The sequence below is a fragment of the Pituophis catenifer genome, unplaced genomic scaffold (assembly GCF_029215685.1).
Source record: "Pituophis catenifer annectens isolate HBS135680 unplaced genomic scaffold, rPitCat1.0.hap2 SCAF_2, whole genome shotgun sequence".
Lineage (NCBI taxonomy): Eukaryota > Metazoa > Chordata > Lepidosauria > Squamata > Colubridae > Pituophis > Pituophis catenifer.
In genome coordinates this window covers 258,950,713-258,965,509 of record NW_027256882.1, presented here as the reverse complement: position 1 = coordinate 258,965,509, position 14,797 = coordinate 258,950,713, and the positions used below count along the sequence as shown (strand labels likewise).

At 37.4% G+C, this 14,797-nt stretch overlaps 1 protein-coding gene across 1 annotated transcript in view; it reads left to right on the top strand.

The window, feature by feature from the left end:
- XRCC4 (X-ray repair cross complementing 4) overlaps nt 1–14,797 on the top strand; it is a 106,039-nt gene that overhangs the window by 33,536 nt on the left and 57,706 nt on the right. Inside the window, exons 4-6 of the mRNA XM_070935779.1 lie at nt 4,197–4,363; nt 5,805–5,957; nt 9,735–9,838. Of these exons, the coding sequence (XP_070791880.1) occupies nt 4,197–4,363; nt 5,805–5,957; nt 9,735–9,838 (424 nt within the window). The remainder of the gene's footprint in view (nt 1–4,196; nt 4,364–5,804; nt 5,958–9,734; nt 9,839–14,797) is intronic.

Sequence of the window (14,797 nt, the reverse complement as noted above, 5' to 3'; positions counted from 1 at the left end):
TAGAATTTTGTAATGCAAGTTATTGTGACTATTAATGGTTCAGAGGATTTTAAAAGCAATAGTGGTTTTTTTTTAATGTATCAAATGTGTTAAAGCCATGGCAGTCAAAATGGAAGGCCCACATTGCGAAGGGTAACCAACAGACACCAAGCAGTAAAAGAGGAAAAGACTGTGGTCTTCAAGTCTAATGGCATAGAATAAATAACTTTATCGGGACTAAGAATTTTTTTTGGCAGGGGAAAGGATATACTGTAGATGGAGCACTTGGAAGCCAAGGCTAATGTATGTTGCCAACTAAAACTACTTAGTAAAGAGTCTGGATGATAAATTTGGAGTGTACGCTTTCTGTGGCTGTATCTGTGTTTTGGTGGAAGTGTTCTCAATATCACCTGTTGTTTTTTTTTTTGCAATATGTTGCTGACCCATATTGAGGACAAATATGATTAGATTTTGGGTTCTCAGAGGTGAACTCTGCCTTCTTATAACTCACCATCTCCTTCTTATCACAGGAAGGAGGGAAACTTTTCCTTCTGCTGTTGTTTAACTTCACTTTGTTTTTTCAAAACCGACAGTGTGTAATGTTATTCCTGATTAATTAGAAATGTGCTAGTTAAAACTCAAGTTTATTATGTAAACAGATGACAAAACAGTAGACGGTAAAGAAATTTTCTGCCAATAACTGTATTTAAGGACAAAAGTATTCTGAAAAACATTTTTAAGTAGAAGAATAACTCCTAGGCATTGCAGTCAAATGAGGCTGGAGCTCAGTAACGAAATAAATTGAGGTGTGAGAGGATGTTGCCAGTGTTATAGCCATTAAATACACTAATTGCGATCCAAATTAAGCTTTTCCATATTGTAAAATTCCTGAATATATCAATATATTTTTGTTGTTATATGTGATTTAAAAGTAATTTGTTAGTTACATTTAGCTAGGGATGATTTTGGACTTCAGTTTCCAAAAATGAGTCTATATTAAGAAAACCAGCTGTAATTATTTGAGAATGAGAATAGCGCTATTGCACATGAGGGCAAAATATTTCTAGTGCTTTGTTTAGAAACTTGCATATTTTGCCTTAGTCTAGGCATTATCTCATGCTTATTCTTATGAATTTCCAACCTTGGAGTCAAACAGCAGAGTAGAAAAACTCTTTGCCTTCAATAGCTGAAACCTCTAACATTCTGACAAGTTTTAGAAGGATATGATTTCAATTACTGTCATTGAAAAAAAAACCCTGCTCTTTGTTGATAATAATTTCTATAAAGTAAATAAAATCACTGTATTTATATTGTCACATCAATGCCAAGTGTAGATTTGAAAAACACATATAATTTCCATGACTTTTGAAAGTAAAAGGGCAACAACTCAAAGAGGAAGAAGTTCTCAAGACATGGTGTCTGAATACTTATCAGTTACTCTAGACCAGTGATGGTTAACCATCTCGGCACTGAGTGCTGAAAGCGCGTGCGCGCACACCCATAATGAAATGAGCAAGTCCCCCGCGCCTGCCCCCTGCATCCGCCCCATGCACCACACGTGTGCAATCCCCTGCATGCACCCTGGCCTGTGCATGTGCACGTGACCCCACACATGCATGCATGACACCTGCATGCACCCCGTGCATGCACCCCACCTTCATGCATGCATGCATGCATGTCTCCTATATACACCTCACACATGCATGGGAGAAACCTGAAAACCAGCTGACCGGCAGGAGGCATGTAGGCATGCGTGGAGGAGTTGAGCTGGGGCAACAGCTCGCATGCCTGCAGAGAGGGTTCTGTGTGCCACTCGTGGCACGTGTGCCATAGGTTTGCCATCATGGCTCTAGACACTTCATAGTTTCATAAATTTTCTTAAATGTCAATCTGTTTATGAATATTGGGTTAACTGAGAGGTAACATTAACATGCTTCTATTTATGTGCACGTGCATATTGTGATATGCTATGCTACTTGGCTTTTTAAAATGCTAAAACTATTCATCATATTGTTCTGCCAACTTCGCCATGCTTTGTCCTTATTTCAAAAGCATGATAGCAAGGCTAAATTTATATTTAGCTATTAAGTTGTAGCAGTATCAGTTAAAATGGTTATCCAAACTATTTGTAGTCTCATTTGTAACTGATTGCTTATTACTTGGTAATTCTTACACAGAGTAATATAGGAAAGAGAGAAGTAACTGTTTGATCAGTTTGCCCTGTATATTAACACATAATATGTAAACAGAGTCTGCATGGAGTCAAGCTCTTTTGTTTTCCTTCTTTCAAATGAAGACTCACTTGCTAAGGCCCCAGAAAGCATTTAAAAAGGCATATTAACATGAGTGAAGCATTTCTCCTTGAAACATTACAGATAGTACTTGACTTACAACTGATTGCTTAGCGACTGTTCGAAGTTATGACGGACCTCCCTGGGGGTACTTACAACTTGGTTGCAGAGTGGGCCATGTTGTAAGATACTGGTATTCTATATGTAGCAATCACAGTTGGGACCTGTGACTTAGTCATTAAAGCGAACCTATTGTTAGGTGAAACTGCAGTTCTGCTTATGATCTTACTTCAGCTCTCCTTTACCTGCTTGTGAAGATCATAAATGTGAGGATTGATCATAAAGTTGCTTTTTCATCATTGATGTAACTGCAAATGGTTGCTAAATTAGGCACACACTAAAGAAGACTACCTATAGCCCAGTAGTGGGTTTCAATTTCGTTTGCTACCAGTTTGCTCATGGGTGCGTACAACACTTCTGCACATGCTTAAAAGCTTCTGCGCATACGCAGAGTCATCTGGGTGAGTGGGCGGAGCTTCCCGCCGCCGCTACTGGTAGCAACCCACCACTGCTATAGCCATAATATAGTATACAATACAGGAAGATACCTGCTGAATCAAGGTGAATCTGATGTAGCATTTTATGCCACACATTGGCCAGTCAGATGCATCCAGTAGGCTCATTCATAAAGACAGGAAAAAATATCTTTCCTCTCCTGTTAATGGTTATTAGCTATTATTCAAAGCAAGTTGCCTATATTCCAGAAATAGCAAATATCCATTAAGCCTTTAGTCAATGCAGCTCAATTCTCCATGAAGTTGTTCAATCCTCATTTAATACTGTCTAATTTGATAACTGTTACCTATGATGATAAGGAACTTTATAGATGAGATGTGTATTATCATGTTAATAAGCCAATACCTAAGCATGGTTGATGATGCCCTCAAGAAGGGTTTATTTGGAGACTGAGGGAGGGAGAGAAGTATGCAGCAGCTTCCATCATATTCATTGTATTTTGCTAGGTTAGTGATTGATTGATTGACTGATTGATTGATTACATCATTTTTTTACTCTTAGCAACCACATCGATTTTATGCGTGAGAATCTATATCTAACCTGTTTTTTCAAGTTTCTCAATGGTGCACCACTAAAGACGTTATTGCACTTGCTATTTATAAGAAGATTGCCTGTAGATGTAGGCTTTGTATAGACAAATACAATGAAATATAAAAACTTATTCATGCAGGGTACAATAAGCTAAAATAATATCATTGTGTAAATGTATTAGAAATACATAAGTTAAATAATGTTTGCATTAGTGAAATATATATCTAAAATTGTAACTGCTTATTGTTATAATGACATATCATAGTTTTCTTTATTGGATTTCACTTTTTTGTTAAAGTATTTTTATGTGTCTTCTAATTAGTTTTGATAATATTATGCCTAAACCATGGAACTGTGGAAAGTTGGGAGGAAAGTATGACAATTAACATGAAATGAATGAAATTTAAACATTGTCTGTAAACACACATTGATGTTATTAGCAATGAAGCACAAAAATACAACATGCAGAAAGATTGAAATTCTATTTTGTTGACTGACTGATTACTTGTGTAGTTAATCTTCCATTGAAAATAAATCTAATATATTTTCTTGTATTCTAAGAATCCATCTTTTCCATCCAACATCAACAAAGCTTTCAATTTTTAATGTCAGTTATAGATATTTTTAAAATGACTAAGTGTACTTACAATTTTCCCCCTCACCTAAGTTGAAAAATCAGTACTGATGCATTAGGTAATTAGGAGAAATAATCAGATAAACATTCATTGTTTTCCGCCCCCTTTTGTCTTGTAAGATGGATGTACAAATGAATTTCAGGGCCTTTTATATCCAAATAATGTTTACTTTCTTTTGTTCTAGTTTAGCCTTGGATCATTGATATTACAGAAAGTTACAAACTCATCTGAAGTCATTAGAGAGTTGATTACCTATTGCCTAGATTGTGTAAAAGAACTACATGCCAAAAATGATCATCTACAAAAAGAGAATGAAAGGCTTTTGAGTAATCTGGATGACATCCAAGAGCAGTAAGTTGAAAAATAATATCCACAGGTGTTTTTTTATTATTTTCTTCTGATTCCCTCATACTTTTTATTATGTGAATAGAATGCTTATTTACTAAACCAGGGATTAATAAAGTTGATTTAAAGTTAATTTAAATCAGTTGGATATGACCTTTGTTGGATTATATACACCAGTGAAAACAGAGAAGTAAATTTTCCCACTGTTTAAAGTACTGAAAATTTTGAATCTTCCTAGGATATATTGCACCAAGATATTTATTGATAAATTGCTTGCATTTTTATCATTTCTAGGCTGTTCCCTCTTACCACTTCCCCAACTAATTAAAACTTAATTTATGTACAGGAGTTCTTCAGGTAGTTGATCAGTAGCTCTAATGTTTCTAGGAAGATTTACTGAATTGATCTCCGCAGTAATGATATCCAGTCATTTGCATTTAAATTAGTTGAATTATTTATTGATATAAATAAAAGTTTTAAATCGATGTAATCATTTAATGTACAAGAAGAAATGTGCTTTTAAATTAGAAGACTTTAGTACCAAATCCTATGACAGTATTCCAATTCCACATTGCATTTTGCATTTACTTGTAGGATGATGCATGTAGAATTGTGATATAATACACACACACACACACACACCCCTAGTATTATATCAGATATATTTAGTTCCTGTTATGGATAGATGTTTTGATGGCTAAATCCCCAACAGCAGTAACAACTTGCTATTACTATATGCAGATACAAGGTTTTAGTGCTCGTTTAGTAGCATGACAAATGATTGCACTTCTGGAAAGTTTGGCAATACTTTGATTTTCTAGTTAACGAGACTACAGCAGAACAAGAATTCATATGGTCCTGATACACATGTGGCAGTACTAACAAAATGACCTATTTATAAAATAGCTGCTATCACTGGCGGCTTTAATCCCAAATTCATTTACTGGCAGGCAAACTAGCTCTCAGGATGCTTTCTCTCAATCCACTGGGACACTGGGGGATCGAAAGGTATTGTTACAGCAAATAAGATGCTAGAAGAGGATCCTTTACTTTCAAGATCCTAACAGTATGCATGCTAGCAATATCCATTGTGCAAGTAAACTGACAATGTTCAGTATGAAGCTGAATATTTTCAGATTTTTTCATAAGTCATTATATAGGCTTTTAAAAATTCAGCATGTATCTTTGATATTCTATTAAAATAATTATCTCTCTCAAATGTAAAATCAATAAATATGTATAATATTTGTGTCTATAATGAAATCATAATCAAATAATTTTCCTGGTATAGTTGTGCTTCTATTCACTTTCATCATTTCTGCCATACTCGATGACTTTGATTTAAGCTTCTCAGGAAGGTCAGCACAGTATTTTTTGTTTTTGTTCTTTTTTAAAAAAACCTCTTGTATTCTTTATTATATAATTAACAGCGGCATTTATTTTTAAGATTACAAAAATGTGTTGAAGCTAAAGAAGAACTGGAAACTGATCTTTATAAGCGATTTATCTTGGTCCTTAATGAAAAGAAAGCAAAGATAAGAAGTTTACAGAAACATTTAAAAGAAGTTGAAGAAACAGTACCGGAAACTGCACAAGCAGGGTATAATTTATTACTTTCCTTCCACTAAATAAACATCATGCATGAAATAGATGTAGTTCTGTTCTCTATCTTATACAGGCTTCAAAGTTCAAGGACTGTGTGTCCTTGAAATGAAGTAATATATTTCTTAGTTCTATAGAAGAACTTCAGCATTCTCATGAATGGCAATGATGCATTAATTGTAGTGTATATTTGAAGCATTCTATTTAATAATTTAATCTGTTTAATTTATTTATTAAACTGCATTTATATTTTTAAAAATAAAATAATTATTTAATGACAAATGAAATCTACAAACTATTTTTTCTTGCAAAGGATCTATTTATGGGTCTGTGACTGTTAGAGCATACTAATTGAAGATAAAGTTTATTCCCTGTAAATTCATAAAAAAAAATATTACAGCTTGTGTTGATGCCATTGAACCTAACAATGGGACCTAAAAGTGGCTGTTTTTCTTAATAAGATTTCAAGATTTGTTTCCAGCTGAAAGAAAACAGATGGCTTTTGGATAAAGTCACTCTGTATTCATATATAATTCAAAAAATATCAAAATGTGCAGAGCTTTCAGTAACAATAGTATTATAATGCTAATGATATTAGGACCATGCTGTAATCTGTTTTCCAAGCCCAAATTGTGATTCAAAGTTTATATGTAACACTCATCAGAACATTTTGAAAGTATTTAAGATGTTCCTTGTAGGAGCTGCATCTGTACTCTCCAGAGGTGGGTTTCAGCAGGTTCTGACCAGTTCTGGAGAACCGGTAGAGGAAATTTTGAGTAGTTCAGAGAACCGGTGGTAAAAATTCTGACTGGCCCCACCCCATCTATTCTCTGCCTCCCAAGTCCCAGCTGATTGGGAGGAAATGGGGATTTTGCAATAACCTTCCCCTGGATTGGGGATGGAATGGAGTTTTTACAGTATCCTTCCTCTGCCTCGTCCACCAAGCCATGCCCACTAAGCCATGCCATGCCCACCAAGCCACACCCACAGAACCTGTAGTAAAAAAATATTGAAACCCACCATTGGTACTCTCCATCTTTTAGGAATACGATAAGAGTCACCCAGAGGTCAATATACATCTATAAATGAAATAAATACAGGTTTCATGGGTTTAACCATACATTCAATGACCTTTTGAAGTTATGGCAGTGCTGAACAAGTGGTAGATATGTGTGGTCCCTGAGGTTTCAGCCATTGCAGCACCTCTGCAGTCACGTGATTAAAATTTTAGGCGCTTAGCAGCTGGCCCGCACTTATGACTGCAAGCTCCTCCATCTACCTATGTTCCCCAGCCCATCTTTGCACTTATAGTTGCCCTGAACTCACTAATCATGCAGGCATTGTCACCTTCTGGCCTCCAACTAACCTTTGCTGTCTTCCTCCTGCCACTATTCATGAGGCATACCTTCTTCCTGAGGCCGCAGTTGCCTTTTGCCCAATGTGCACGTGGCCTTGTCTAAATTGTGTATGGCTTTTTTATAACGTTTTGGAAGGCGGGCATATGGAAGATGGCCCCATCTATTCTGGTATGAAAGAAAGGCTTGGCTAGAAGGATCCTTCTTTTCCATCAGTACTGTACAGCTAGGCCAGTGATGGCTAACCTTTTCCGAACCGAGTGCCCAAACTGTGCGCACAAAACCCACAATATGCAATGTGCACATGGCCCCTGTGCCTGCACCCCTTCACCTGTGCATGCGCATGCAGCCCTCCCATGGCCACGCCCCCATGCATGTGCGTCCGGCCCCCCACATGTGCCCTGCACATGCATGGCAGAGACCCAAAGACCAGTTGGCTGGCGGGAGGCATGCTCGCATGCACATTAGAGCTGAACTGGGGTGACAGCTCGTGTGCCCACAGAGTGGGCGCTGTGTGCCACCTCTGGCATATGTGCCATAGGTTCGACATCACAGAGCTAGGCCTTTCTTTCATGTTGTGTTTCAGAATGAAGTTTTCTCTCTTCCTGAATTCTAGAAACTAAAATTCTGAAAGAAAGTGAACAGGACTGATTGCTTGAAAATATGTCAATTCATAATTGTAAAAATGGCACTGGGCGTTACACCAAAAATTCTTGGAGGTACTTAGATAATCTGCACATTGGCAAAATTTCTGTCTGTCAGTTACAAAAGTTTATGTTGCTTAGATCCACACAAATACTTTGCCAGTACATTATGACATCTTGGATTTTCAGGAAGAATTTGATGAATATGAAGGCCAACACCAAGAAAAGGCAGCTGTGATTTTATAGAGTTGTATCTATAATAATTGCCTTTTTTAAAGGCTAGAAAAAAATCAATGGCCAAAACCTCCATGTTGTTGCCAATAAAATATTCACATAAGTACCCTAAACTCCACTGACATAAGAATGTCTTTACTTATATAAAATTATGTCCATGGATCAACTTTGGTTAAGTCTTGCCTTGGGATGAAATTTTTGAATTTAAATATATAAATGGGATTTAAATAAACATTAAATTTAACCATGAGACCACTTCATTTCTTATATTTATGTTTGTTTTTATTATTACATTGACTTCAACATACAGTGATGTTAATATATATAATTGAAAACATTTTTGTATGTTGCATACTTATAGGCTAAAAATACATATTTTTTTGCTCTATAGAACCTACAAGACTTGTGACCTTGGGATATTTTTTAATATGACATTTTTGTTTTATTTCTATTTGAATATATAATGTGAGAATTTATATAATAGGATTCCTGATAACATACTCTAGCATCATCTCTTTAGAATTTAGTTATTGGAAAATACTTTATCTCACTGGTTAATCTTTCATGTTAGAATAAATTTGGCATGCACCAAAATATACTTACTTTTTCCCCAAGGCACTGAATGACTGCAAAGTTTGATTTAATATTATAGAAATGTTATATACAAAGTTTTGCTGTGCCATAAATTGGGAAGAAAACATACAATAGTGTCATAGATAAGATATTAAAAGTTTAATGAGAACCAGCATCTGTCAACATTAGTGGTAACATTTAGACAAATGGGACTAACATTGACTTTCATAGCTTTGAATGTCTCAAATTGGCACTGGGACAACAGCTATTAAAACATTTTTGTAAAATTGAAGCCGGAGATTAGGAAAAGAAAATAGAATGTGGGAATATAATGAATTTGAAAGGAAAAAGAATGAAAAGTTCACGAGTAACAAATAACATATATAATAAAATATGTGTTCTCTATTCCTTCCACTTATTCATTTAATTTATAGGTCCTTCCCCTACCCTCAAGTCCAAAATAACTCTGCAACTTACAACTAAGGTAGATAGTTGGGTAGGTAGGTAGGTAGGTGGGTAGGTGGGTAGGTAGGTAGGTAAGAAAGGAAGGAAGGAAGGAAGGAAGGAAGGAAGGAAGGAAGGAAGGAAGATGATACAACTGAACTGAAGAACCAGTATTCAAAAGAAGTATTCAAAAATGAATCAAAACAAATGAAAGGACAAAAGGAGGGTTCTACAATAATTTTGTATGCAACACCTGAGAAAATAACCTTCAATAGTTTCTTGAATGTCAGAATGGTGGGAATGACACAAATCTCTTTTCTCTATTTTTAGTCATTACATCATTACAACAAGAAATGTGTTTCTAAAATAATTTACTATTACAAATGTTACCCAACATTATAAAGTAAGATTAATTAAAACCATTCCTTTTTTCTATTAAGGCACTTTGTCCCTTTCTTGTCTGTTTATGAACTCCATATGTTCTACAGTACTGGTGTATTTTGATAAAGTTTTGTATTTTTCTAGGGACACAGTAATTGCTTCAAAAAGTACCATTGAAAAAGAAAATTATGAAGGAAGCACTGATGAAGAAAGTGAAAATTTAATACAACTGGCAACCTCAGAGTCAAGTAAGACCAAGACCAAGTTGTTTACATTGATGTCATTACAACCATCTATTTTAATTGATTCAAACTGTCAGGTTCCTTATTATAAGTTAATATGAAAGCATACCATTTTTAAAATCTTTAATCTTGGAGAGAATCATGTACAATAATTCCATTCGGTGCTTTAAAAATCAAAATATTAAGATTCAGATTTTTCTAATAGTAAGCACAGGAATGAAAACTGTGCATTGAGATAGGGCACTGAAAAGATGATAAATGCCTTTATAGGTTACAAAAAAGATAGTAGACTGAAAGAAGAACCATCTAGTCCTGTGATGGTGAACCTATGGCACACATGCCAGAGGTGGCACGCAGAGCCCTCTCTGCTGGCACGTGCAGCGCCGCCCCAGATCAGATCTCCGTGGCATTTCTTTCATGAGCTTCTGTTTCCCTGCAAACAATGAAACAGAAGCTCATGAAAGAAAAAAATCTTACCTCTTGCCACGCTGCCAGTGTTGGGATGCCCCACCTCCCACTGGCGACCTGGTCTTTGGGTCTCTGCTGCACATGCACACATGTCCGTGCATGCACACATGCCTATGCACGCGCACACACATCCGTACATGCACACATGCATGTCAGCACAAACACGCATGCCTATGCAAGCATGCATGTCTTTCAGTTTGGGCATGCATGCACGCAGTTAGGGCACTCGGTGTCTAAAAGGTTTGCCATCACTGATCTAGTCCAGCAGTCACCAACTGGTGGTCCTTGGGAAAATTTTGGTGGCCCGCAGAAAAATTATTTGCATTTTTTATATGGCACTAAATCAGGGGTCCTCAAACTATGGCCCCTGGGACAGATATGTGCAATGAATGTTTTGTGTTACTGCAGAGAGTCTCCCCCTTCGGGGTCTTTTTGTGTGGGTCGGAGGTGGGCAGAAATTCCGACTTGAGGTCTACTTCAGCCTCCTGGTATGCGGCTTTGGGCGAAGGCTGGAGGGAAGCGCTGCTGGGTGGCGAAGAACCGGAGGGCCTTTTTCCAGTGGGACTACCTCATGGCCTGGAACTGGTTGACCATCTCAGCTCAGTGAGCCTCCAGGGGCTGGTATTTGGCCTTGCACTCCCACAGGTCTTCCCTCTGCTTGGAAAGCCTATGGTCCTAGTCCTCAGTGAGGTGCTTCTGCTGAGCCTCCTTCTTGGCCAGATCCAATTTGAACCGAGCCAGCTGTTTTGCCAACTCTTTCTCGTGGTGGCTACTTAGCTCCAACAACTGCTTCCTGTTGGGACCCTAAGGAGCCCGGGTGGGCAGGCGAGGAATGGCTAGGAAGGGAGGGGCAAGTAGAGACCGGCGAGGCATCCCTTGATGTAAGTGACATCAAGTCCATCCAGTCACATGACTACCTAGCCACGCCCACCCAGCCGGTCATTAGGCCGATCATATTCGTAACAAGTAACAGTAACAGAGTTAGAAGGGACCTTGGAAGTCATCTAGTCCAACTCCCTGCTCATGCAGGAGACCTATACTAGGGATTTGAACCACCAAACTGCTGGCCTTTCTGATTGACAAGCTCAGCGTCTTAGCCACAGAGCCACGTAGTCAGGTATAGGTGGTGCGCGGGATTTAAAATTATGAAGTTAGTGGTCCCTGAGGTCTGAAAGGTTGGGGACCCCTGATCTAGTCAGTCCTGGATTTAACTAAAGACAGACTGATTGCACCCTTGAATTGATGATCATTAATAGGGAACTCAGTTAGTATAGACATGTAGTGAAAAAGAACTGAACTTGAAAAAAATAGCTTTCTTGACAGGCAGAGAACTCATTGACTTTTTTCCCTTTTAGCTTTATATTTAATTTGGTGAAACAATTTTTTAATTTTCTTAATTATCAGGAGGAAGCAATTGTTTTTTCATTGATTTTGAGACAGATGGTTAAAAGACATTTTTATTGTGAAATCCTCTTTCCCTAACTTCTACCTTTTAGTTTAATCTCCAGAGAACTTAAGTTTGGCTTTTCCAGTAACAGAACTTTTGTCACACTAAGTTGTAGTAGACTACTGGAAATCGTTGGACAATTTCTCTTCTTCCAGAGGAATTTAGACATCATCCACTCATTTCTCTGCTCAGAAATTTGATGAAAAACCTCAGCTGTTCCTTTTTCTAGTGTTGTATGTTTTTGATAAAGTGAAAAAAATCAGCAAATTTTGAAAAATAAAATACGTGGAAGAGGGACCTGACTTTATTTTTATACAAATACAAGTACTCCATCCACAAGGGACTAGAATTTTACTTATTAAGCAATGTACAGTAGTTATAAAGCAAGATAACAGAGGACTGCATCATTTAGTGATCGCAACCTGGTAATTCCTGTTGCCAACATTAAGCAAATTTTACTGGTCGTTAGCCAAGGACCCACCCAGTAACTTCAAACCTTGAACTTCAGTAAGATAAGGGACTGCTTCCAACTTCTCTCACTCACCTCTCTCACCCCTCCACCCCCATCTTTGTCCCTTTGTTTATCATGCAAGGCTCTGGGGCTGCTTCCCACATCCTGGGATGCCACAGTCACCTAGCCCAGTCCAGTTGCCCTTTCCACCCTGCACTCCAAGATCCCTGCTGCCCTGCACTCTGCCATCCCAGCTCACCTTTGCAATCTTCTTGCCTGATCTGGCTGCAGGATGCTCTGATGCTGGCTTTCAGCAGAAGCAAGAAGAAAGCAAAGATGAATTGGGCTGGTGGAGCATAGGGTGGTAGGAGGCCAAAAGGTCATAGATGATGGAGAAATTGGCAGGTGGAGGGAGTTACAGCAACTTGCCCCCCTCCCCCCCCCCAGTTATTAGTACAGGCAGGCTGCCAAGTGCTGAGTTTTGTTTACAGCAACAGCCATTACTTCCTGCATGGGTTGTAAGTCTCTTCATTCAGCACGTTGTAACTTTGAATAGTCACTGAACAAATGGTCATAAGTCAAGAACTACCTTTCTGAATCATGAATTGATACCCCAAGGTCTCTCATAACAATCAAAGACTTTCAATGAATGAAATTATCAAGAACATAGTTATTTTTTAGGGGGAAAAACATAAATGAATTCTCCTTAGCAGCTTGCAAGGGAAATTGCTCTCACATTAATTCTTAAGCCTATAAATAATGTTGAAGCAATGTCAGGGCTCTGACATTTGGTCCTAAGTAGATTTGAAACAGACTCTCAATGTGTGGGTAACTTAAATTGCAAGACTCTTTGTAAATCATTGTGCTCTCTCATGTGTTCAAAACAAATTAGAGTGTAATGTTTATAGGTCTCTTAGCTGTTTATAACTTTTACCTGACTCTGCTTTCTTTGGCAAAGCATTGTACCTCTGGGAAGCTGGTTTATTTTGTTTACATATATTGTTGCTCAGACTGGGCTGTTACAGATGTCTTTGGCAAAATTATCCTCAGATCTTTGATTTGCAAAGAGTACTTTATCCTACTTTTTTGTCATTCTTTCCCATAACATTTAAGTCTTTCTGTTTGGTATACATTAGTAATAAAAGCACTCTATTCATTATTTTAGGTCATGTCTGGTACTTATTCACAGATTGATTTGGTTGTATTTTCAGCAATTAAAAGGCTTGGTTTGTTTCTTTCTTTCTCCATTTTGCAATCTAAATTTGTTATGTAGAAGTAGTTCTTAACAATGCAAATCTCCCACTCCAATGAAATACTGTATTATTTGTTGGTTAAATTTATCTATTTTTTGATAGTCAAAAAATAAAAGTATCATGGTAAAGTTAGTTAGGGAGGCATTGCAATTAAAAATTGATTATTTTATCTCAAAAAGTGGTTTCATTTATTTCAGAACGCAAGATCATTTCCCCATTTGCACCTAATGCAGCACAACATGTATTCAAAACATTATTTTTCTGCTATGTTTCCATGACATTGCCTTCAGAGTTCATGAGTCAGACTAAGCCATCGTTGACTGTCCCAGTAATAAAATAGTCTTTCCCTCCTTAAATCAGTGACAATTTCAAGGTTCATAAAATCCCTGACACTTCATCACTCATTACATCAGTACTGGATAGGATCAGAGAGGTGCTAATTGGGCATTTCAGCCTGGTATGGGTGTGCCCCATCCCTGATGGTTTGTGCTGTGCCAGAACTGACACAGCGGTGCTATTGCAGTAGTCTGTCAGATTTGTATAAGGACAGTAGAGCTCTATTCTTTAGTGCAAGGGTTCCCTTTCTGTCCTTTAGCAACCCTGTTATAGCTGCATTCAAATGGTTCAACCCTTGTGTACTCAGAGAGCACAATTTAGCAGGTGGACGCCACCATTAAAAAACCTGTGTGGAATGGTGGAAACAATCAGCAGCCATTAATATAAATGATAATCTCACACTAGTAACTAGGCTGCTCAGGTGGTAGTACTGCAAGTGTTTTAACCTTATGACCTTATGGCTTTACTACAAGGTTGAAAGAATAGGAGAAATGAATGATGGGACCATCCACTGTACCTTTACATCTTGAACAGAATACAAGGCTCTTGAAATTGGTATATTTATGTATGTAAAGAAAGGAAATGAAGCAAAAGAAATCCAAAATAAAAATACTGCTTTTTATCATTTCCAGTCTTTAGGGATTTAAAAAAAGAAAAGTTAAGTTCAGGTTGTGGCAGGCAGAATGTGGTGTGGAATGGTTATAAAAATAGAATTCTTTATTGGCCAAGTGTGAAATTTGTCTTGGTGCATACGCTCTCGGTGTACATAAAAGAAAAAGAGGGTAAATATGATGGAACTGAATAAATGCAAAAGGGACATATAAGGTTTTTCAATGTGACAGTAGATTTATTCTAATACTAGATAAATAACATTTTGGAATACATTCAGAGAGGTATCTGATTTGAAAATAAGCCATGTTAAACTGTATAGCAGAGTCAAACATTAGCACAGGAAACGTTTTATGACATTTTGAATTATGCCATAAACTGCTTTATGATAATGTTTATCT